This window comes from Manis pentadactyla, chromosome 10 (genome assembly GCF_030020395.1).
Source record: "Manis pentadactyla isolate mManPen7 chromosome 10, mManPen7.hap1, whole genome shotgun sequence".
Classification (NCBI taxonomy): Eukaryota; Metazoa; Chordata; class Mammalia; order Pholidota; family Manidae; genus Manis; species Manis pentadactyla.
The window spans coordinates 49,986,126-50,007,912 of NC_080028.1; the positions used below are offsets into that span (position 1 = coordinate 49,986,126).

The window sequence follows — 21,787 nt, forward strand, 5'->3', positions numbered from 1 at the left end:
CATGAGGAATCCCATACATGCAGGAAATAGTGGGGAGCAAAGGGATACCAGCTCCTTCTGGGAGTTCTCAAAACAAAAGGACTCCAGAAGTTACTACAAGGCAGGAGTGCCAATGACATGGATAAATCCCACAATAGGTCTTCCATGTAACACACATGTCTAAGCTAGCAGAGGTACTATTTATGGCCACGTTTCCAGGGATGGAAAGATAAGTACAGTGTACTAAAGAGGCACTCTGGAAAACTCAATCTGAGAGTCTGGAATTGACCAAACCTGTTTTGTGCAAGTTCTGTGTTGGTATCTGGGAACAACTGGTTACAGGTTCTCTAAGGGCTAAGTTCTCAGCGTGATCAAGCAAACATGCCTTTGGGACTAGGATGGCAAGGAGCAGGGGACGACTGTGTCCATATTAAGTTGCCTCCATATTAATAACCCTATTGCCCTGGCAAGGCACAAGGCTATTGAGAAAAGGGATTCACCCTCTCTTATTCTGCTCTGGAAACGTCAGCGTTATGCTGGTGCTATAAGCACTGCCTGTGACTATAAGCAGCTATACTCCTCAAGACAGAGCTGACCTGAAAACCCTACATCTCATGGGACTATTAACTGCTTCTTCAATCAGCAACCAAGAACTAGGGATTCCCTTTCACAACCCCCACCCCACAACTGGCAACCTAAGAAAACCAAATGACAACAATTACAAATATTTTGGTAGGTATACTGGGGAGTAACTGAGCAAAAACTACAATAGCTTGGGCTCCCTTCCTTTTGCCACCATTCCACCTAAAGCGAACAGAAAACCCCATGCCAATCTCCTCAGCTGCAAAGACACTAGGCTCAGAGTTTTTCTAATAAAGAAAGGTATTTTTATTAAGGGTATAATATTAAAGAAAATACCTTTTTTAATTAGACTATCTGCTCCAAAAGTACTGTAGGGAAAATGGGTAAAATATATGCTAAGGTCACAATTTTAGTTTTTTGCCAAGCCAATCATGGTAGGCTAAGAACACACTGGCATAGCTGGCTAGGGCCATGCCAATTCTCTGAATTCCAAGAAGATATATATATAACCTCAATTATTCTTTCTATATAGTTAGAGGACTGGAAAATATTCCTGTTTCCCCAAAACTTTACCCCTCTCTCTTGGGGATGTCAAAAGTAAAATGGGAAACAAAGAAACATAAATCAGGGATTCTCCAGTAACGGAGCCAGACCTGAAGTGAGAGTCAACAGCTGTGTCCCAATGAATAAAAAGGCAACTCCACTGAAAGGACTCAATAAAGGTGTGTGTTTGTGTGGTGAGGGGATATGGCAGTGGCAATGGGTCAGGCTGTTCATTAGACATTAGAGCCTAAATTTTGCAAGACAAGCCCTGATGGCCGCTTTTTTTTTTAATTAAGGTGTCATTGATATACAATCTTATGAAGGTTTCACATGAGCAACACTGTTGTTTCAACATTCACCCATATTATAAGTCCCTGCCACACACCCCATTACAGTCACTGTACATCAGTGTGTCCTGATGGCCTTTTATGCCTAAAAGAAACACTGTGCTATCTATTAGGACATTCTCTTTCTAGCAGAGGTAGGCAGTGGATGAGTCAACATTAAAGCAAACACCCTGGGAAGCTTGTGTACTCACACAGTTCCCCCAAGCTAGTGATGAGTGATGGCCAAGTGCTCAAAATGTGGACTTTCTGAGGGTCTTCTGACCAACCTGGATTAGTACACTCGACCTCTAAGAGTAGAGAATCTATGTTGAGTCTTGGCCAGGAAAGTGGTCAGTTTTCTCTCTATAACTAAATCTAATCCCTAGTCATGTCTTTCAACACCAGCAAGAAGCAGGGAATTAGGGAAAGCTACCAGACTCAGTTCTGATGTAGTTCTTAGAACAGGATTGCATTGTGTGTGTGTTGGAGAGATGGGGGAGGAGGGTGTGGGAAGCAGGGAGGACAGAGAACATTCACACTTCACACTCCTGTGAAATCAGAATTGACTTAGTTTTTACAAATAGAATTAGTGCTGGTGAAAAGTCCACTCTATTGGGTCTGGGGGTGAGTAGAGAGGCCTGTGGAGGAGGTGGCAATAAATACCAGAAAGCCTCACTGTGGCTTACTCATCAGTGGAGTAGAATCTTTCAAAGAATTGGGAAGTTACCACAGTAATTGGAATCTGGTATACTGGTACTTGTTTCACCAACTTGGGAAAGAATGTATAAAGCAGTTAGAGAACGCCAGCTGCTAACACGTAGAGGCAGCAGCTACCCTCTTAAGAGTCCACAGAACTACATTTAGATGACTAGATCTTTAATCAAACCTCAGTCTGGAAAGGAGCAGCTTAACAGGAGAAGAGATGGCTGCACGGCTCCCTAGATGCTTTAAGTTATTATCTGCACAGTCTGATGTAGTTTGATTCTCTACAATACTAACAAGGGCATATTCATAGCATTAAATATGAATTAGGGCTCTGAATAGAACCACTCAGAGAAGAAGGGATGATGTTTGCAGAGAGCTGGTATAGTCTGGTGGAAAAAAACAACACTGGACAAAAAATTAGTTCCTGTTTGGCCACTAACAGCCATTTAAATCTGGATTAGTCACTTAAATCTCTCTGCTTTTGTTTTCTCACATGTAAACTATCAGGACATCGAGAGAACTGAATCAGATAGATGATGTATTTTGGCAACTGTAAAGCACTGTACATTAAGTCACACATTTAAACTAAGTCACACATAGAAGTTAGTTAAAAACTCCTGTTTATTACAGGTATTCTGGCATGATTAATGTCCCTGAAGTGTACATTATGGAATAGGATTTTTTTTTTTAAGATGGGGACTCCGTCCATCTGGACCACCACCAATAATACAGAGCCCTTTATGCCTGGGGTTTGCAATTGGACGCCAGGCTGGAATGGTCTGGAAAAGGAGTTCACAGATATGGAAAAGGAGATAAATCCTCTATCCCAGGAATGGGAAATCTTGCTATCTCAATTTCCATGTGGTTTGACTAGCCTCAGAAAGGACAATAGGAAGGGACAACTGAAGTACTGGGAAGGAGGGCTCTAACCTATCTGAGTTAGTACCTATGAAGTTTAGGATTCAGGAAGAGAGAAGCTCTTTGGGTTAGACCTGAATCCTAGCATTAAATATTTAGGTTTTCTGAACTTTTTAGTTTTTCTATTGGTAAAAGGAGAAGAATATACTTAAAAAGAGTTGGTGCTAGGATAGGGTCTCAAAGTAGTAATTCTCTCACCACCATCTTGTATGACCCTCTGGGGTGGGACTGACAGACTGAAATGGAAGGGAGATTCTCCTGACTGCTTTGTGGAAAATAGAGAAGTTAATGAGGCAGGTTTTACCAACAGAGTCATGGACGATCACACAAGGACATGCTCTCAGTCCATTCTAAGGCAGACAAGTTCTTCCTGCAGTCATCTGAAACATTACGCTGCCCCAAAGAGAGAATACATAGAGGTGTCTGTAATTGTTTTCATATATGTGTGTGTTTAACATTCCCTATGCTGGATTGGGGTAAGCACTTCACATCTTTTCACAGATTCCAAAAAAGGTAGCCAGAAGATACCCATTCCATTTTTTTTAAATGATGGAAGAGTAAACCTTTTTTTTCTCAAAACAAACAAACAAACAAAATCTGTAAACAAGAAGGTTCAACATGGGCATCTTCAAAACAAAATAGAAAGCCTATTCAAAGTGCAGGGCTTGTCCTGGGTGGCATTAACTTGAATATAAACACATGTAAAATCCTCCAAAAATGCCCAGTTCTAGCAAACTTCTGTGAAGAGCAGTTACCTACCCCAGGTATATCTCTTTGGTCCCCTTCACCACCTATCCAGGACTTAAACTAGCAACCATAAAAATAAAGTCATTGAACAGGAACCATTAAAAAAAAAAAATAAGGCAATATATCCAGTGTTGCCAAAACCACAAGTTGAATTATTCTACAAGCAGCCATGCATGGAGCAAACTTACTCCGCTGAAAAGATTACAGCAAAACAAAATAAAATTTAAGAAACAAACAAACAAACAAAAAAACCAAGAAGAGATATAGATTACACAGAGTACCTAAAAATCTGCCTTCTCTTGTGAGAGCTAGAAGAAAAGGCTTCTTTGGAGAGTCTGTTGGTTAACATCAAAGAAAAGCATCATTACAGGATTGTATTGACCTCACTGACAAAGCTCAATGAGAAGCAGGGAACATGCTAAGTGGTACTAACCTGATGTCATTTAGATATCCGTTCTGGCCAGTCTAGGTGAAGGGGAGAAAACGGAAAATAACTTATAAGAAAACAGCATGGCAAAACCGAAAAGGGTGTCCGTGATGCTATGAATACCCAAGGTCCTCAAACCAAGCTCACCCCCCAACAGGGAGAGATGGAGCAGGGACAGGATGACCCACACCCACACACCCAATCTGACTTCTCACCTTTAGTGTGAAAGAGCATCTGGCATTTTTAGCCTTCCCACAGAGTGTTTAAAAAGAGAGGTAGGGGACGAAAAGGAAGGAGACGAAAGTATTAACCTAACTATTTTTCCCTTTTTAGCTCTAAACATGTTCTCTGTTCTGATTAAGTTGAGCATAATATTATTGGCGTGCTTGGTCCTAAAGAGTGTATTGAAAAGAAGGGAAAAAGGAGACAAGAGAAATTTAGTTCTTTGGAAATCATCCTCAGACTATTCCATTTCTGTCCTCTACCCTGGCCAAAATGAAAGACATTCTAACCTGAGACCCAAGGAGAGTAAGAAATTGGGGAAGCAGGTACTTTTCAAAGCCTGGAAAAAATGAGAAAATTAAAAGTCTGAAACATTCCTCCTGGGGATCATTTCCTGACAAAGCCACTGAGCTGAGTGAAGTGTGAGCATTATGACAGGCTGGCTCCCAAGCCTTAGGAGAAGGCACAAAGAGTGTCTGGCTGCTGAGCAGAGTGGCCAGCACAGGGCAGAGCTTTGTCAGGTCACTCTTCGACCCACAGTTCAGGCTCTAGAGAAGGCTGCGGCCGCGGGCATTTCCATCCGAGCACCCTTCTCGCCACTTCCCTTTCCTTCTGGCCTGCCTCTCCCTGACCTCCAGCCCAACTCTCAACTTCACATGTCAGCATCCTGTGACTGGCTAGATTCCTCTCCACAGGGCAGTCTTGGAGTATAGTGGGCTCTGGCCATTTTCCTTGTCTAAACCTTGTGAGATTCTTGATGCCTTTACCATAACAAGAGTTAGAAGTGCTGAAATTGAAGTGACTGATCCACAAGGATTTAACTAAGAATATATATATATTAGCAGAGGCTTGCAAGCCTAGAAATCAGGAGGAAAAAGGAGAGAAGAGCTAACTTGGATCTGTTATGGCTGCAGATATATATATTCCAGTGATGTTCACCATTAGTCCCAACACCCTACTACAAGTTGCTTGTGCTTTCAGACTATCTGTGGCTTTACTAATGGTTGGCATGCTGGGGTAGTCATTTTCCATGTGTCAGTGAAGCAGAGGTGCACATTACAGATGGCTATGCTATGATGTCACTGGTATTTCTTAATCTAAACTGCCCAGAGCAGAGCAAGCTATTAAGAGGTGGTTTACTTTGTGGGTTAAGAGCATATACTCTGGAGCCAGACATGAATTCAAACACCAGGTCTGTCACTAACTAGCAGTGTAATCTTAGGTTACTTATCCTCTCTGTGCTTCAGTCTCTCATTTATAAAATGAGGAAACGAGTGTAACACTCCTCCTAGGCCTAGTGTGAGGATTAAATAAGTCAATTTATGAGAGGTGTTAAGAAGAGTATCTGAAAGATAGTTTAAGAACTACACAAATGTTAGTTATTTCTACCAACCTGCTCTATCCACTATTTGGGGTCGTCACTACCGGTCACAGGCATGTATAAAAGACCTCTCTCTCCTCTCATTCCACCCAACTGGTTTGCAGGTAAAGGTAGAGAACTCTCTTTGGGTTATATGGTTGGATAATTTGGAGGACAGATTTTTTTGACTCAGAAAGGAAGTCTATTTATATAGACAGAAGGTAAGAAGATTCCTTCTCTTTGGACTTTGGACCAGAAGTTTGTCATGTATCTGTCCCCAGTGAGGATCCTCAGAACACTTGGGTCCCCAGGAACAATGGGACAAGTTCTTGTTCAGTGTTCTTGAAGTAAGAGACTGTATTTTTCTGAACTAGGTGATGATGAAAAGGTTTTTTTATCTTGCTGATGGAGGGGAGAATGAGGAAATGGGAGGAGAGTAGTGTTCATGTAAGTATACTGATTAATACTGGCATCTTTGACTATAAAGGGAGGCTGGTTCTTCTCCTGTTTGCTAAGTTGGCTGTAAAGCTGGTGCAGCTAATCTGGAGCCTCTATTTTCTGAAGACTAGTCCTTTTGTCTATCCACAGCCTTTCCTCAATTTCTGCTATACTTCTCTTCAGTCTGGTAGGCAAAGGTCACCAGGTAAAGGGCCACCAAGTATATTTGAAATGGCCCACAATTCTTAAGAATAAAGTTGCCTAAAATGATTCATATCGCGTTTTGGCCCATGGAGCCAGTCCCATGCTAAGAAGCAAGAAAAGAGTACAGGAAGAAAGAGACTTTCTACTCAGTTAGAGACTAGAGGGAATAGTGAGTGATGCTCCATGCAGGCACAACATGGAGCTCTGGAATGGATGCCAGATCTGTACTCTAACAATCACCAGTATACCCTAAAAAAGCCAAACGAGATGAATGTTTAGGCCGTGTGGACACTAAATCTTCCACTTAGAAGCAAAGATGCCTAAAATGGAGAATGGAAGTGAAAGAGGGTAAGAGGGAGAGGGGTTGACAGGCAAGATTCAGGGCCCTTCCATAAGCCCTGCCAAAACAGTTTCTATTTTCAGTCTAATTATATCTACCAAATTCAGCCACTCCATTTGTTCTCTTTGTGTGCCATACAGCACAATGCATTAGAAGTAATACAAATAAATATCTGCAGCTCCCAATAAGCCACATTTAATTTTAGAGCTCAACTCTGGGGCTGGCTGATGTTGGTAAAACAAAACAAAACAGAACAGAACAACAAAAACAACAAAACATTTATGAAGGATTCATTCCATTCACAGTTCCAAAGATTAAGAGCTAAAAGCTATGGGCTGACAACTCTCAGAAGCTACACTTACCTCTCGGGCAAATATTCTCTCTCGGACCCTTTGATATTCCTCCTCTCTCTCTTCTATTGACTTGCTCCTCCTTCCATCCTGCAATGGAACTCTGATCTAGATCGATGAGCAGAATTAAGCTAGTTAAGTTCTCCTCGTACTGCAAGCTCACTGCACACCAGCAAGGAAGAGAAACCGGGAGAGTTTATAGTTGCCATCAAAAAAATGGAAAAAAAAAAGAAATAAAATTTCCAGTGTTGCACAGGTTTCACTGGGTACATCTGACCATGCAGTTTGGGAGATAAGGTTTTCTGGATGGCTGGGGCCTCTTCATCTCTCCCCCCACCCGGAGTATCAAGAACAGCAACTATTTATAAGGACTGGGTTGCTTCCTTGTAGTAAGCAGGTACTCTCCAATGAGTAAGGATGAAGAGAGTAACCCAGGGAATAAACAGCATTGCTTTGGAGGGAAAGCAAGGGATAGGAGGAAACTAGAGAGGGAGATGAAGCAGGTATTTAGCAGAGTTAGATGTAGAGAATAGTTTTACAGAACTAGCACCTGGCATTACCCTTCTTTAGTCATTAACATCATGGCCTGAAGACAGAGGGCTTTGGAAATGAAATCCAAGCGAAGCTAAACTCAAAGTTAAGCACTTTTTCTCATCTTAATTAGAGCTACTGGAGGGAGGGAAAGAAAGAGAAATTACAGAAATAGAGAAGAGAACAGAGCAACACAAAGAAGAAAATGGAAACAGAACAGAACGAAGGATGGACGGGGAAAGGAACAGACAAATACGGTATGGTGAAGGGAGGGGAGAGACAGAGTGATAGAAAAGGGAAAGACGAAAACAGAAGATGGAGAACCTTACATTCTCTGAAAAATGTAGTGAGGTGACTAGAAGGGATGGCTGGGCAGATGAGCACTTCTATCTGGGCAGATAGAGCACTACCCTATCACCCAACTCTCCATCATTGTCTTTTTGCCTTTTGGCTTGTGAGCTGTGAGCACTGTCCTGAGCAGGGTGTTACAGTGTCCGTTTCCACACAGCTCTTGAAGGCAAGGAGCTCTGAGGGAGATAACTCATCATGAATGTCATCAGGTTATGGAAATTCTGACCTTCAATCCAGAGGCTTTGAAAGCTTCTAATGAAGTGGCCAAGAGCACTGCTGCTCTAGGCTCCTTTTCCTGGTCTTCGCCTACCTCCAGAAGTTGGAGTAACTTTAGGAATATCACCTTTTGGCTAGATTTAGTTCTCACTGGCCTTAAGAACCTAAATTGTGCTAAATAAATGTCCTTTTACAAATCCCACTCCAGGAAGCCACAGAACCTAACATACTTTTGTCCTCTGCCCCTAGCACTGGTGAACCACTGGCAGAGCAGAAGGCATAATAAACAGGCTTTGAGGTCAGACAGAATCTCAACTCTGTCACCTTTAAGTAATGTCACTTCAGGCAAGCAACTTAACATCTCTTAGCCTGTTTTCTCATATTTAAGAGTTTACGAGGGGGTAATAACCCCCATCTACAATAGGCTGTGGAGAGGACTAAAAGAAATAATGTACATAATGGGTATAGAACAGAATCTAGTTCAGGGGAAACACTCAATGAAAGAGCAATCACTGTGTTTATTATTAGTATCACATACAGAAAGTACAGAGCCTACCCTATTACAGATCAAGCCTGAAGCTGAGAGATGGAAAGTTCACAATAGGGACAGATTCCATTCTGCCCCAATGTGCCTCTAGGCCTGGATAATTCTTGATCCACAGAAAAAAGGGTTTTGGGAGAATGGAGAGAAGGGCATCAGGATGGAAAGGCTCTTTCTTGTTTTTTAAATTTTACTTGTCTTTTATGTTTCATTGTTTTCAATCAGACCCAGTGAGTTTGTCCACAAAAGATAATGGCACTTCTCTCAAAGGGACTCTCTCAAATACTCAAGTAGCAAGCAGGAAAGGTCCTGGTCTTAAGACCATACTATATCCCAAAAAACTAATTATGACTCTATTGATGAGATACTATTATAGTTATCATTAATTAACAAGACTCATCAGCTCTACCCACCCATGGTCTTTAAATCTTAATCCTGATTCTCTACCTAAACTCCTTTAGAGGCCAAGCAGAAGCAGGTTGGATCTAAACCTTGTATGTGGCTAGGAAAACGAACCCCCAAACAATCACTTACTATCTGAAGGGTAGGCTAAAAGTCAGGCAACAACCAGGCCAATAAATGAAGGGATGGGACAGACTGTTTAGTCCTTATTCCCACAAGCCTGATAAAGGGGATACTGCCTAAGGTTCCCAATACCAAAAGTCAAATTAACTCACTCACCTTGGTTGAAGGAGTTGGGAAAAGAGTAAGGAGTTGCAGAAAGGGATCAGAAACACCTTTTGAGTGGGCAAATCACATCACAACTTTGCCAGTTCAAGGCTAGCCCTGAGCTAGGGTAAGAGTGGAAGTAGGGTAAAGTAGCTTTTGGTGGTCCCAGTGAAATCCCTAACTATTAAAGAAAAAAGAATGAAGCCACCATCTGAATCAAGGCTGAAGCAGGAAGGGACCTTGATCCCCAAATGACATGGAGTTAGAAGACAGTGGCAGAATCACGGAGTTTCAGGCCAAATGAGAAAACCCAGCAAACCTCAGCACCATGTTTCTCTGGGGTAAAAGGGTGGCATTCAGCTCAACAAGTATGGTCAGTCCTCAACCTTAAGCCAAAGCCAACTCGGTAGAGCTGAATACATTTCCCATACTAAGATATTTCGAGTTTTCTCCATTCCACAAAATTCTCCTCCCATCCCAGTTTCTCTTACTGCAATCTCTCTATAGGCCCACCCCTTTCCATTCTTCACCTGGTTATCATCTCGGTCCATACTGGCATCATCTCTCTTGAGAATGAATCTCTGTTGAAATTCTGTATTCTTCTCATCCTTTATATGTTCTGAGAACCTCTGTTCAGGGCTGGGATTAGGAGATATGTGGAAGGAAAGGAGGAAAAATATCCCTTTGTTAGGAAGCAGATTAGTTCTCTTAAATTCCACAACTCCCACTTAGGAGATTTCTGGAGTCAGGCATCCAAAAAATCACATGAAGGTTTTAATGAAATCCTCAGGGTCTGTTCTTTTTACATCTTTAACTTGTCTTCCTCTAAAGTTATACCTGTCCTATCAGTAAAGGTGAAGAGAGGCAGAGGCCAATCTTCACACAACACCACACCTCTAATCTATTTCCAAGGCCACGCAAAGAGTAAGAATTGATAATATAACCCCACACTGTTCCCTCCCTGAAAAGAGACATCTTGTTCCTACACCTTCTTCCTCTACCCCAGAGGCTATCCTGGGAAAGTCTTTCCCATCTGGGTGGTTTCTTCCCTTACATTCTTGTGTTACTGGTTTTGTTGATGATGACAGCTTTTCCAGTTTGATCAACATTGTGGTCCATCCCAAAATAGGCAGCTACCCGGTGTAATAGCATCCGGTGATAGGAGGTCATCTGAGGGAACTTCTTGAACTGGTTACTGAAGGGAAGCCCCAGGGGAAAAAAGTGAAATAAAGACAAACAACAGCAATAATGGCATATTGTAATTTTTCTTACAAGTGTCTAATGTGGGGGAATTTTTTAAGAGAAACAGACACATTATAAGGAAGACAGATATTTACTCAGTGGGAACCAAAAAAGTTTCTTGGCTTCTTATTCCACAGAATTTGTATATCATTCTGACACACTATCCTCATCAAGACTACTTCTAAAGCCCTAGGTCTCACCTACTTGGATGATATTCTACAAAGAAAAAAAGGAGAAATTTAAGAATGATGAAATATGGCACAAGGGCTAGCTGCTGAAAAGCTATAAATTCCTTTCAACTCAACTTTATGCAATAACCTAAAAATCTCACCTGGTTTTCACATATAAACTTTTTAATCCATTCTGATAACTTCTCCCCAACTTTTTGGTTCCCAGTAATTACATCAAAATTCAGATTTTAAAGGACAGATGAAAGAAGGATATTCTAAAATAGTACCTAAATGTCTTTCTAGTGTCCCCTCCCACCTGTAAATGTGTTTCATTCAAGTAACTTACTTGTTGTCATTAATAAATTCCAGAATCTCCTGTTCTAATTTTAGCAGCATCATTCTGTCCCTGTTTAGAAAAGATTAAAACAAAACAAAACAAAAGAAAACAAAAAGCAGCCCTCCCACAGACATTGAAAGCAAGTATTAAAAACAGCCTGCTCACTACAGAAACTGAAGGGAGGGATAGATTCAAACAACAACAGTGGACCAAAATTGCCTTGGCTGCTGTGCCTTACAGGCCTGTCTTATATTACTTTAAAAAAGAAAAACAATCAAGTATACATTCTGCAGATCCTCCTAATCATGTACTTTGTTTTCCTTATCAGAAACCTAATTCTGTTGCCAGCCATAATTATATAAACACATACTTTATACTTATAAATCTAATCATAGTCTACATTCCATCTGGTTATTTATAGAATTTTTAAACAATATGATTTAGCTTATGTATAAATCAATCATTTCTGTGCTTTTAAATTGTACCCTAAGCCTTCATATTTCCTTGTTTCTGTATTCTTTCAAAGAATTTCCCTCAACTCCTCTGAAAGCAGAAACCTCTACATGAGGGTATTCTGAATCCCTCACAGAATATGAAATTACACTGGAGAGAAACGGTAGTAGGGGATGGGCATCCTAGATTCTAATAATGGAAAAATTCTGAGAAGCTACTTGGCCTCTTGGATATCCTGCTGGTCTCTGGTATCCCCCTTTCATCAAATCATGTTTTTACCTTGGGTTCTTTTTCAGTGTATTTACAAGAAATTCATGTAGGTCTATTCCAGTGGAGTCTGTATATTCTTGGCTGGAGTCTAGAACCACCACAACAAAAGAAATTTAAAATAAATTAAACTTCTTTGCATATCTAATCCCAAGCAGAGGCCCACAACCTACCTGACTGAGATGAGAATAGGGAAGTAGAATCAAACTTCAAGGGTTTTAGCAAAACCAGAATGACCTTGATTTACCAGCTCCCCAAACTTCCCATGACAATGACAGAAGGTAAAACATGCTTCATAGTGTTGCATCAGTATTACAATGAAAAGCAACCTTACCATCAGTAAGTATTTACTGAATGCCCTGACCAAAACAAAGTGAGCTTTATTCTAGTTAAGGAAAGTAAATTCCAGGTAAGAGCAGTTAGTGTTAAATTTTCCAGAATCTCAACAATGTTCAACTTGCTCAAATGTTGATTATTTATATTTGTTTATAAATTTTTAATTTATAAATTTTTAATCCCCCCTTTTTCTTCTCAATTATTGTTTTTATGGACCATCTTTTTGCTACCAGCCCAAGAGTTTAAAACCACAGAGAACTTAATAATTAGATGCCAATCTGCATTATTAAAGGAGAAATCACTCCAAGCATCCCAAAACCAAAATATAATTGGCATCTGGAGGATCTGCTATCAGTGGTGGTCTATATCATTGTTTATTTCAGAGCAAAAGTAAAATCAGAATTGACTACAATGCTCTCCTATGGGCAGTGACAATATTGCTGGAGTGGTTCTTTGTGGTATGTGAGCCAAAAGGCAGGGTTGGATAAAGTAGCAAAGAACGTAACCTGGGTAGACACCTCCTCAAGCAACCAAGTAGTCAGCAGGCCACTGAACTGCTGGACCAATAAGGCCAACAGGCGCCAGGCTTTAAGGTGGAAGGAAAAGGTACTGCAGAGCCAAGCCTTAGGACAGATGAGGGAGGGGCAAAGTCCTCACCTCTAGATAGCATCTTTCTTGGGACCTTTTCTTTGTTTTTGTCCTTGTCTTCTTTTTCAGAGACATCCTTGGTGGATTTTTCTTCCTCCTTGTCAGAGGGGCAGCTGATGTGTAATTGAATTATATCCTCGGACAAGGGGAAAAATAAATAAATCAAATGGGAAAAAGGACTTTAACTCTCCTGTAGCTCCCTTGAAATCTCCAAGGCCAATCTTGGGGGTGGCAGTATTCTCTTAAAGAAAGTATTTTGTTAATAAAGTTGTTTAGCTTTTTGTTCTACCAAAAGGGTAAAGGCCAAGGCTCTTCTACCAACAATCACAGCCTACTATGTGGATAACTCAAATTACACTCGCTGTTTTTGGCATGGGAACTGGATGGAAATGGTTCTGACCACAAGAGGGAAAGGGTGTGGGTGGGAATTCACAAGCTCTAGCCCTGGGATCTTCTAGTCTGCATCACCCTGGGTGGCCTAGGTGTGAAGATCGATACTTCAAGCTCTCACCCATGTTCTGCTTTACTGCAACAGCTTGTTTTGAGGCTCCACTTACCCTAATTTTCAAGCCTAATGTTTATGCTGTGATTGCTATTCTACAGTTTATCAAACAACTACAAAACTCAAAAGCTACACATACTCTTAAAAAGGACCTACCTGGGTTTCTAGTGATCCATCAGCAAATGGGACAGATGACTCCTCACACACTGCCAGGCTGCGTACCAACTTCAGCTTGGAATTAGACTGAAAAACAAAACAAAACAAAAAGACCCCAAATACACATATGTACTTTCATGGTGGGCATTCAGAAAACTTCTGGCTGAATGAAGGTCATCCTCTTTGGCTCTGTTAATTGCTGCTTCCATCAAACAGGGGTTTTTGAAACAGATCTTACATGTTAGTTCCTGATTCACTTGCAACATGATTCTCCTGCTTAAAACAGTAGATGTATGGAAACAGCTACTCTGGACAGATAACAGGAAAACCACTTTACTTAGCTCTCCTCTCTCTTGAGCCCAGTGCTCCAATTTCAGACTGAGAAGTTTACTTAGGATATACAGCTTGACAGACAGACAATGATTTAAGAGCTAAAGTCCTAGCTTCAACGTGGCAAGATGAAATAGGGGACTACAGAGGCACTGTGACATAACATTAAGCTAAGACAGACCTACTGATGATACATCAGAAGGAGGACCATCTGCTTCTGGACCATGGTTGACTGTGGGTAACTGAAACCTTGGAAAGCAAAATCATGGACACAGGGAACTATTATACAGAAAAGGGCTCTCACCTTGGCTCTTTTCCTGGCATGACCATGGTTGGATGTCCGCCTCTGTTAGAAGGGGATTAAAAACATTAATCTTAAGTGGAGAAAATCAATACAAGTTAAAATCAATACAACTTTACAAAGAAAAAGCACTGACTATAAAACCATTACAATAGCCAAACTATGGTAAGACCCACTTGGTGTGGTTTTTCCCCTATGCTTCAATGCTATCAACTGTGACACAGATGGGGCCAGAGGCCACTTACAAATTACCACTCACCACTGAGATAAAGAATAAGAAGACACTGACTAGATGGTCTATTTCACAGATTGAAAAAATTACTTTTGGATAAACCATGGAATCTTCTCCTGATTAGGATGCCTTCTGGAAATGTCAAGACCATACCATGATAGAGTGTTTTTCATCCAAGCTTGCTCACAGGAGGCTATTTAACTCATATAGATGTGAGATATGGCCCCCTAACCATCACTTAAAATAACATCTTTATAGGACAACACATTCACAGTTCCTTGAGATACTCAAAAAACTTATCCCTATAGCTGCAGTAATGGAATGAAGCCTCTTCTTGCTAACTGCCTTCCTCCCTGAATAGCAGAATTATCCCACTTCTAAGCTCCTGGTGGTAGCTCTCATAGCCTGTCTGGGTCAGGGATATCAGATGGGATGGGATAAAAAGAAGGAAGCATTGAAGATCTGGACAAGACCTCTAGAGCAAAGGAGGGTAGGGAGAGTGGGCAGGAGCAGGGCAGTAGCTAAGGAAGATGACCAATGAGGGCCTGAAGTGGGATGAGGGAAGAAACAACTAATTGACAAGGTTTCTGAATAGCTGAGAAGTCAAATAGGGGGCTTTGGAAAGAGGCTGGGTAGGGTTATGTATAGTTTAAGGCATTTAGGGTTTCTGAGATCTTCAAGATAGAATTCACTGCCATTTTTGGGGTGTGGAAAGAACTTCTGGTGGGTAAGAGAAGGGAAACAAGACAGAGGAAGAGTGCCAGCATAGTCCTGGGTACGTGAGGATTTCTCTATCCTTTGTCTTCTTCAGTAGTTACCACTGCTACAATGCGAAATGGAGAACTGAGAAGGTGGATGGACAGAGTAAGAAATGGATCAGGTCTGTGGCGAGATCTGTTACAGTAAAAGAAGAGCCACAGTCCAGGAATATGAAGCGGTCTTTATTGCTATTTTTCAAATAGGTAATAACATAAACATAGCACAAACATTCAAGAGGAATGACGTAGGTATACAGAAAGTAAGTCTTCATTCACATCTGTCCCCTCCTTCCAGGTTCTCTCCTAAAGGATCAACTAGTACTGAACTTATAATCTTTCCAGATTTTTTTATGCATACATATAAGCTTATTGTGCATATATACACATAACTTTTATTAACCAAACAGAAATTATTGTACACACTGCTCTGAACCCAGCTTTTAAACCTTTTCTGTGGATATCACTCTAGAGCAGATCTAATGCATTTTTAAAATAAATATATATATATTTTGATATGATTAATATACAATCACAAGAGCAACACTGTGGTTACTAGATTCCCCCACTATCAAGTCCCCACCACATTCCCCATTACAGTCACTGTCCGTCAGTCCCCACCACATTCATTATAGTCACTGTCCATCAGTGTAGTAAGATGCTATAGAGTCACTACTTGTCTTCTCTGTGTGCTATACTGCTCTCCCCGTGCCCAACCCCCAACGTTATGTGTGCTAATGCCCCTTATTCCCCTTCTCCTTCCCTTCCCATCCACCCTCCCCAGTCCCTTTCCCTTTGGCAACTGTTAGTCCATTCTTGGGTTCTGTGAGTCTGCTGCTGTTTTGTTCCTTCAGTTTTTGCTTTGTTCTTATGCACCACAGATGAGTGAAATCATTTGGTACTTGTCTTCTCCACCTGGCTTATTTCACTGAGCATAATACCCTCTAGCTCCATCCATGTTATTGCAAATGGTAAGATTTGTTTTCTTCTTATGGCTGAATAATATTCCATTGTGTATATGTACCACTTCTTTTTTTAAAATTTTATTTTGGTATCATTAATCTATAATTACATGAAGGACATTATGTTTACTAGGCTCCCCCCTTCACCAAGTCCCCCCCCATCCCCGTTCACAGTCACTGTCCATCAACATAGTAAGATGCTGTAAAATCACTACTTGTCTTCTCTGTGTTGCACAGCCCTCCCCGTGTCCCCCCAACACTATACATGCTAATTGTAATGCCCCCTTTCTTTTTTCCCCGCCCTTATCCTTCCCTTCCCACCCGTCCTCCCCAGTCCCTTTCCCTTTGGTAACTATTAGTCCATTCTTGGGTTCTGTGCTTCTGCTGCTGTTTTGTTCCTTCAGCTTTCTTTTGTTCTTATACTCCACATATGAGTGAAATCATTTGGTATTTGTCTTTCTCTGCCTGGCTTATTTCACTGAGCATAATACCCTCTAGCTCCATCCATGTTGTTGCGAATGGCAGGATTTGTTTTTTTCTTATGGCTGAGTGATATTCCATTGTGTATATGTACCACATCTTCTTTATCCATTCATCTCTCGATGGACACTGAGGTTGCTTCCATTTCTTGGCTATTGTAGATAGTGCTGCAATAAACATAGGGGTGCATTGTCTTTTGAAACTGGGATCCTGCATTCTTAGGGTAAATTAATAGGAGTGGAATTCCTGGATCAAATGGTATTTCTATTTTTAGTTTTTTGAAGGACCTCCATACTGCTTTCCACAATGGTTGAACTATTTTACATTCCTACCAGTAGTGTAGGAGGGTTGCCCTTTCTCTGCATCTTCACCAGCATTTGTTGTTCCTAGTCTTTTCTTTGTTGGCCATCCTAACTGGTGTGAGGTGATATCTCATTGTGGTTTTAATTTGCATTTCCCTGATAAGTAGTGATGGGGAGCATCTTTTCATGTGCCTGTTGGCCATATGAATTTCTTCTTTGGAGAAGTGTCTGTTCATATCACCTGCCCATTTTGCAATAGGATTATTTGCTTTTTGGGTGTTGAGGCGTGTGAGGTCTTTATATATTTTGGATGTTAACTCTCTGTCAGATATATCATTTACAAATATATTCTCCCATACTGTAGGATGCCTTTTTGTTCTGCTGATGGTGTCTTTTGTTGTACAGAAGCTTTTTAGCATGATGTCGTCCCATTTGTCCATTTTTTATTTTGTTTCCCTTGCCTGAGGAGGTGTGTTCAGGAAATAATTGCTCATGTTTACATTTAAGAGATTTTTGCCTATGTTTTCTTCTAAGAGTTTTATAGTTTCATGACTTACATTCAGGTCTTTGATCCATTTTGACTTTACGTTTGTGTATGGGGTTAGATAATAAACCAGTTTCATTCGCTTGCATGTAGCTGCCCAGTTTTGCAAACACCAGCTGTTGAAGAGGCTGCCATTTCCCCCATTGTGTGTCCATGGCTCCTTTATCATATATTAATTGACCATATATGCTTGCGTTTATATCTGGGCTCTCTAGTCTGTTCCATTGGTCTATGGGTCTGCTCTCATGCCAGTACCAAATTGTCTTGATTACTGTGGCTTTGTAGTAAGAGCCTGAACTCAGGGAGCATAATTCCCTCCGCTTTATTCTTCCTTCTCAGGATTGCTTTGGCTATTCGAGGTCTTTTGTGGTTCCATATGAATTGTAGAACAATTTGCTCTAGTTCATTGAGGAATGCTGTTGGTATTTTGATAGGAATTGCATTAAATCTGTAGATTGCTTTGGGCAGGATGGCCATTTTGACAATATTAATTCTTCCTATCCATGAGCATGGGATGAGTTTCCACTTATTGGTCCCTTCTTTAATTTCTCTCATGAGTGTCCTGTAGTTTTCAGAATATAGGTCTTTTAGTTCCTTTGTTTATTCCTAGGTATGTTATTCTTTTTTTTTTTTTAGATAATTATTTTTTATTGAAGGGTAGTTGACACACAGTATTACATTAGTTTCAGGTGTACAACACAGTGATTCAACATTTATATACATGATAATTCTAAGTACCAGCTATCACCATACCAAGTTGTTACAATATTTTGACTATATTCCTTATGCTATACATTACATCCCGGTTACTTATTTATTTTACAATTGGAAGTGTGTATATATATATATATATTTTTTTTTTGTGAGGGCATCTCTCATTTTTTTCTTTTTGATGCAATTGTGAATGGAATTGTTTTCCTGATTTCTCTTTCTGCTAGTTCATCATTAGTATATAGGAATGCAACAGATTTCTGTGTATTAATTTAAAACCCTGCAACTTTGCTGAATTCAGATATTAGATCTAGTAGTTTTGGAGTGGATTCTTTAGGGTTTTATACATATAATATCATGTCATCTGCAAACAGGGACAGTTTAACTTCTTCCTTGCCAATCTGGATGCCTTTCATTTCTTTGTGTTGTCTGATTGCCGTGGCTAGGACCTCCAGTACTATGTTGAATAGAAGTGGGGAGAGTGGGCATCCTTGTCTTGTTCCCGATCTTAAGGGAAAAGTTTTCAGCATCTCGCTGTTAAGTATACTGTTGGCTGTGGTTTTGTCATATATGGCCTTTATTATGTTGAGGTACTTGCCCTCTATACCCATTTTGTTGAGAGTTTTTATCATGAATGGATGTTGAACTTTGTCAAATGCTTTTTCAGCATCTATGGAGATGATCATGTAGTTTTTGTCTTTCTTTTTGTTGATGTGGTGGATGATGTTGATGGATTTTCAAATATTGTACCATCCTTGCATCCCTGGAATAAATCCTACTTGATCATGATGGATAATCTTTTTGATGTATTTTTGAATTTGGTTTGCTAATATTTTGTTGAGTATTTTTGCATCCATGTTCATCAGGGATATTGGTCTGTAATTTTCTTTTTTGGTGGGGCCTTTGCCTGGTTTTGGTATTAGAGTGATGCTGGCCTCATAGAATGAGTTTGGGTGTATTCTCTCCTCTTCTACTTTTCGGGAAAACTTTAAGGAGGATGCGTATTAGGTCATCACTACATGTTTTTGTTTTTTTTTTTGTAGAAAATTATTTTTTATTGAAGGGTAGTTGACACACAGTATTACATTAGTTTCAGGTGTACAACACAGTGATTCAACATTTATATACATGATAATTCTAGGTACCAGCTATCACCATACCAAGTTGTTACAATATTTTGACTATATTCCTTATGCTATACATTACCTCCTGGTTACTTATTTATTTTACAATTGGAAGTGTGTACTTTTTTTTTTTTTTGTGAGGCATCTCTCATATTTATTGATCAAACGGTTGCTAACAACAATAAAATTCTGTATAGGGGAGTCAATGCTCAATGCACAATCATTAATCCACCCCAAGCCTAATTTTCATCAGTCTCCAATCTTCTGAAGCATAACGAACAAGTTCTTAAATGGAGAACAAATTCTTACATAGGGAATAAGTTACATGGTGAACAGTACAAGGGCAGTCATCACAGAAACTTTCGGTTTTGCTCATGCATTATGAACTATAAACAGTCAGTTCAAATATGAATACTCATTTGATTTTTATACTTGATTTATATGTGGATACCACATTTCTCTCTATTATTATTTTTAATAAAATGCTGAAGTGGTAAGTAGATACAAGATAAAGGTAGAAAACATAGTTTAGTGTTGTAAGAGAGCAAATGTAGATGATCAGGTGTGTGCCTGTAGACTATGTGTTAATCCAAGCTAGACAAGGGCAATAAAACATCCACGTATGCAGAAGATTTCTCTCAGAACGGGGGGGTGAGGTTCTAAGCCTCACCTCTGTTGATCCCCAATTTCTCACCTGATGGCCCCCCTGCGACTGTGCCTGTCTTAGGTTGTTCCTCCCTTGAGGAATCTTACCCGTCTCTGGCTAACCAGTTATAAATGTTTGATAAAATTCAGCAGTGAAACCATCTGGTCCAGTGGTTTTGTACTTAGGAAGTTTTCTGATTATCAATTCAATTTCATTGCTGGTGATTGGTCTGCTCAGATTTTCTGTTTCTTTCTGGGTCAGCCTTGGAAGGTTGTATTTTTCTAGAAAGTTGTCCATTTCTTCTAGATTATCTTGTTTGTTAGCATATAATTTTTCATAGTATTCTCTAATACTCCTTTGTATTTCTGTAATGTCCATAGTGATTTTTCCTTTCTCATTTCTGACTGTTTATGTGAGTAGACTCTCTTTTTTTTCTTGATAAATCTGGCTAGGGGTTTGTCTATTTTGTTTATTTTCTCCAAGAACCAGCTCCTGCTTTCACTGATTCTTTCTATTGTTTTATTCTCCTCGATTTTATTTATTTCTGCTCTAATCTTTATTATGTCCCTCCTTCTACTGACTTTGGGTCTCATTTGTTCTTCTTTTTCTACTTTCATTAATTGTGAGTTTAGACTGTTCATTTGGGATTGTTCTTCTTTCCTGAGGTAGGCCTGTATTGCAATATACTTCCCTCTTAGCATCCCACAGATTTTGCAGTGCTGATTTATTGTTGTCATTTGTCTCCATATATTGCTTGATCTGTTTTTATTTGATCATTTATTCATTGATTATTTAGGAGCATGTTATCAAGCCTCCATGTGTTTGTGGGATTTTTCATTTTCTTTGTGTAATTTATTTCTAGTTTCATACCTTTGTGGTCTGAGAAGCTGGCTGGTACAATTTCAATCTTTTTAAATTTACTGAGGCTCTTTTTGTGGCCTAGTAAATGATCTATTCTTGAAAATGTTCCATGTGCACTTGAAAAGAATGTGTACCCTGTTGCTTTTGGATGGAGTGTTCTGTAGATGTCTGTTAGGTTCACCTGCTCTAATACGTTGTTCAGTGCTTCTGTCTCCTTACTTATTTTCTGTCTGGTTGATCTGTCCTTTGGAATGAGTGGTGTTGAAGTCTCCTAAAATGAATGTATTGCATTCTACTTCCCCCTTTAATTCTGTTAGTATTTGTTGCACATATGTAGGTGATCCTGTGTTGGGTGCATAGATATTTATAATAGTTATATCCACTTGTTGGACTCACCCCTTTATCATTACGTAATGTCCTTCTTTGTCTCTTGTTACTTTCTTTGTGTTGAAGTCTATTTTGTATTAGTCTGATACTAGTACTGCGACTCCTGCTTTTTTCTCCGTATTAGTTGCATTAAATATTTTTTTCCATCCCTTTACTTTCAGTCTGTGTATGTCTTTGGGTTTGAAGTGAATCCCTTGTAGGCAGCATATAGACATGTCTTATGTTTTTATCTATTCAATGACTCTGTTTTTTGATTCATGCATTCAGACCATTAACATTTAGGGTGGTTATTGACAGGTATGTACTTATTGCTACTGCAGGCTTTAGATTTGTGGTTACCAAAGGTTCAAAGGTAATTCCCTTACTATATAACAGTCTAATTTAACTCACTTATTATGCTATTACATACACAACTTAAGATTTTTTTTCTTTCTTTTTCTCCCCCCTCCATTCTTTATATGTTAGGTATCATATTCTGTACTCTTTGTCAATCCCTTGATTAACTGTGGTGGTAGCTAATTTGATTTTGCATCTGCTTAGTAATTAATTGTTTTACTTTGCTGTCGTTTTATTTCCCTGGGTGACAGCTATT

At 39.8% G+C, this 21,787-nt stretch overlaps 1 protein-coding gene across 18 annotated transcripts in view; it reads right to left on the minus strand.

Moving 5' to 3' along the window:
* The window catches only part of R3HDM2 (R3H domain containing 2), a 197,468-nt gene that overhangs the window by 22,200 nt on the left and 153,481 nt on the right, over positions 1–21,787 (minus strand). For 12 of the 18 annotated variants that reach the window (XM_036894828.2, XM_036894836.2, XM_036894829.2 and 9 more), the window contains 10 exons: positions 14,195–14,236; positions 13,561–13,647; positions 12,912–13,038; positions 11,931–12,009; positions 11,208–11,267; positions 10,504–10,644; positions 9,980–10,088; positions 7,154–7,249; positions 4,234–4,265; positions 4,082–4,135 (listed from right to left, as the gene is read on the minus strand). In XM_036894828.2, the coding sequence (XP_036750723.1) occupies positions 4,082–4,135; positions 4,234–4,265; positions 7,154–7,249; positions 9,980–10,088; positions 10,504–10,644; positions 11,208–11,267; positions 11,931–12,009; positions 12,912–13,038; positions 13,561–13,647; positions 14,195–14,236 (827 nt within the window). The remainder of the gene's footprint in view (positions 1–4,081; positions 4,136–4,233; positions 4,266–7,153; positions 7,250–9,979; positions 10,089–10,503; positions 10,645–11,207; positions 11,268–11,930; positions 12,010–12,911; positions 13,039–13,560; positions 13,648–14,194; positions 14,237–21,787) is intronic. The other 6 variants (XM_036894833.2, XM_036894825.2, XM_036894831.2 and 3 more) reach the window with 3 other exon arrangements.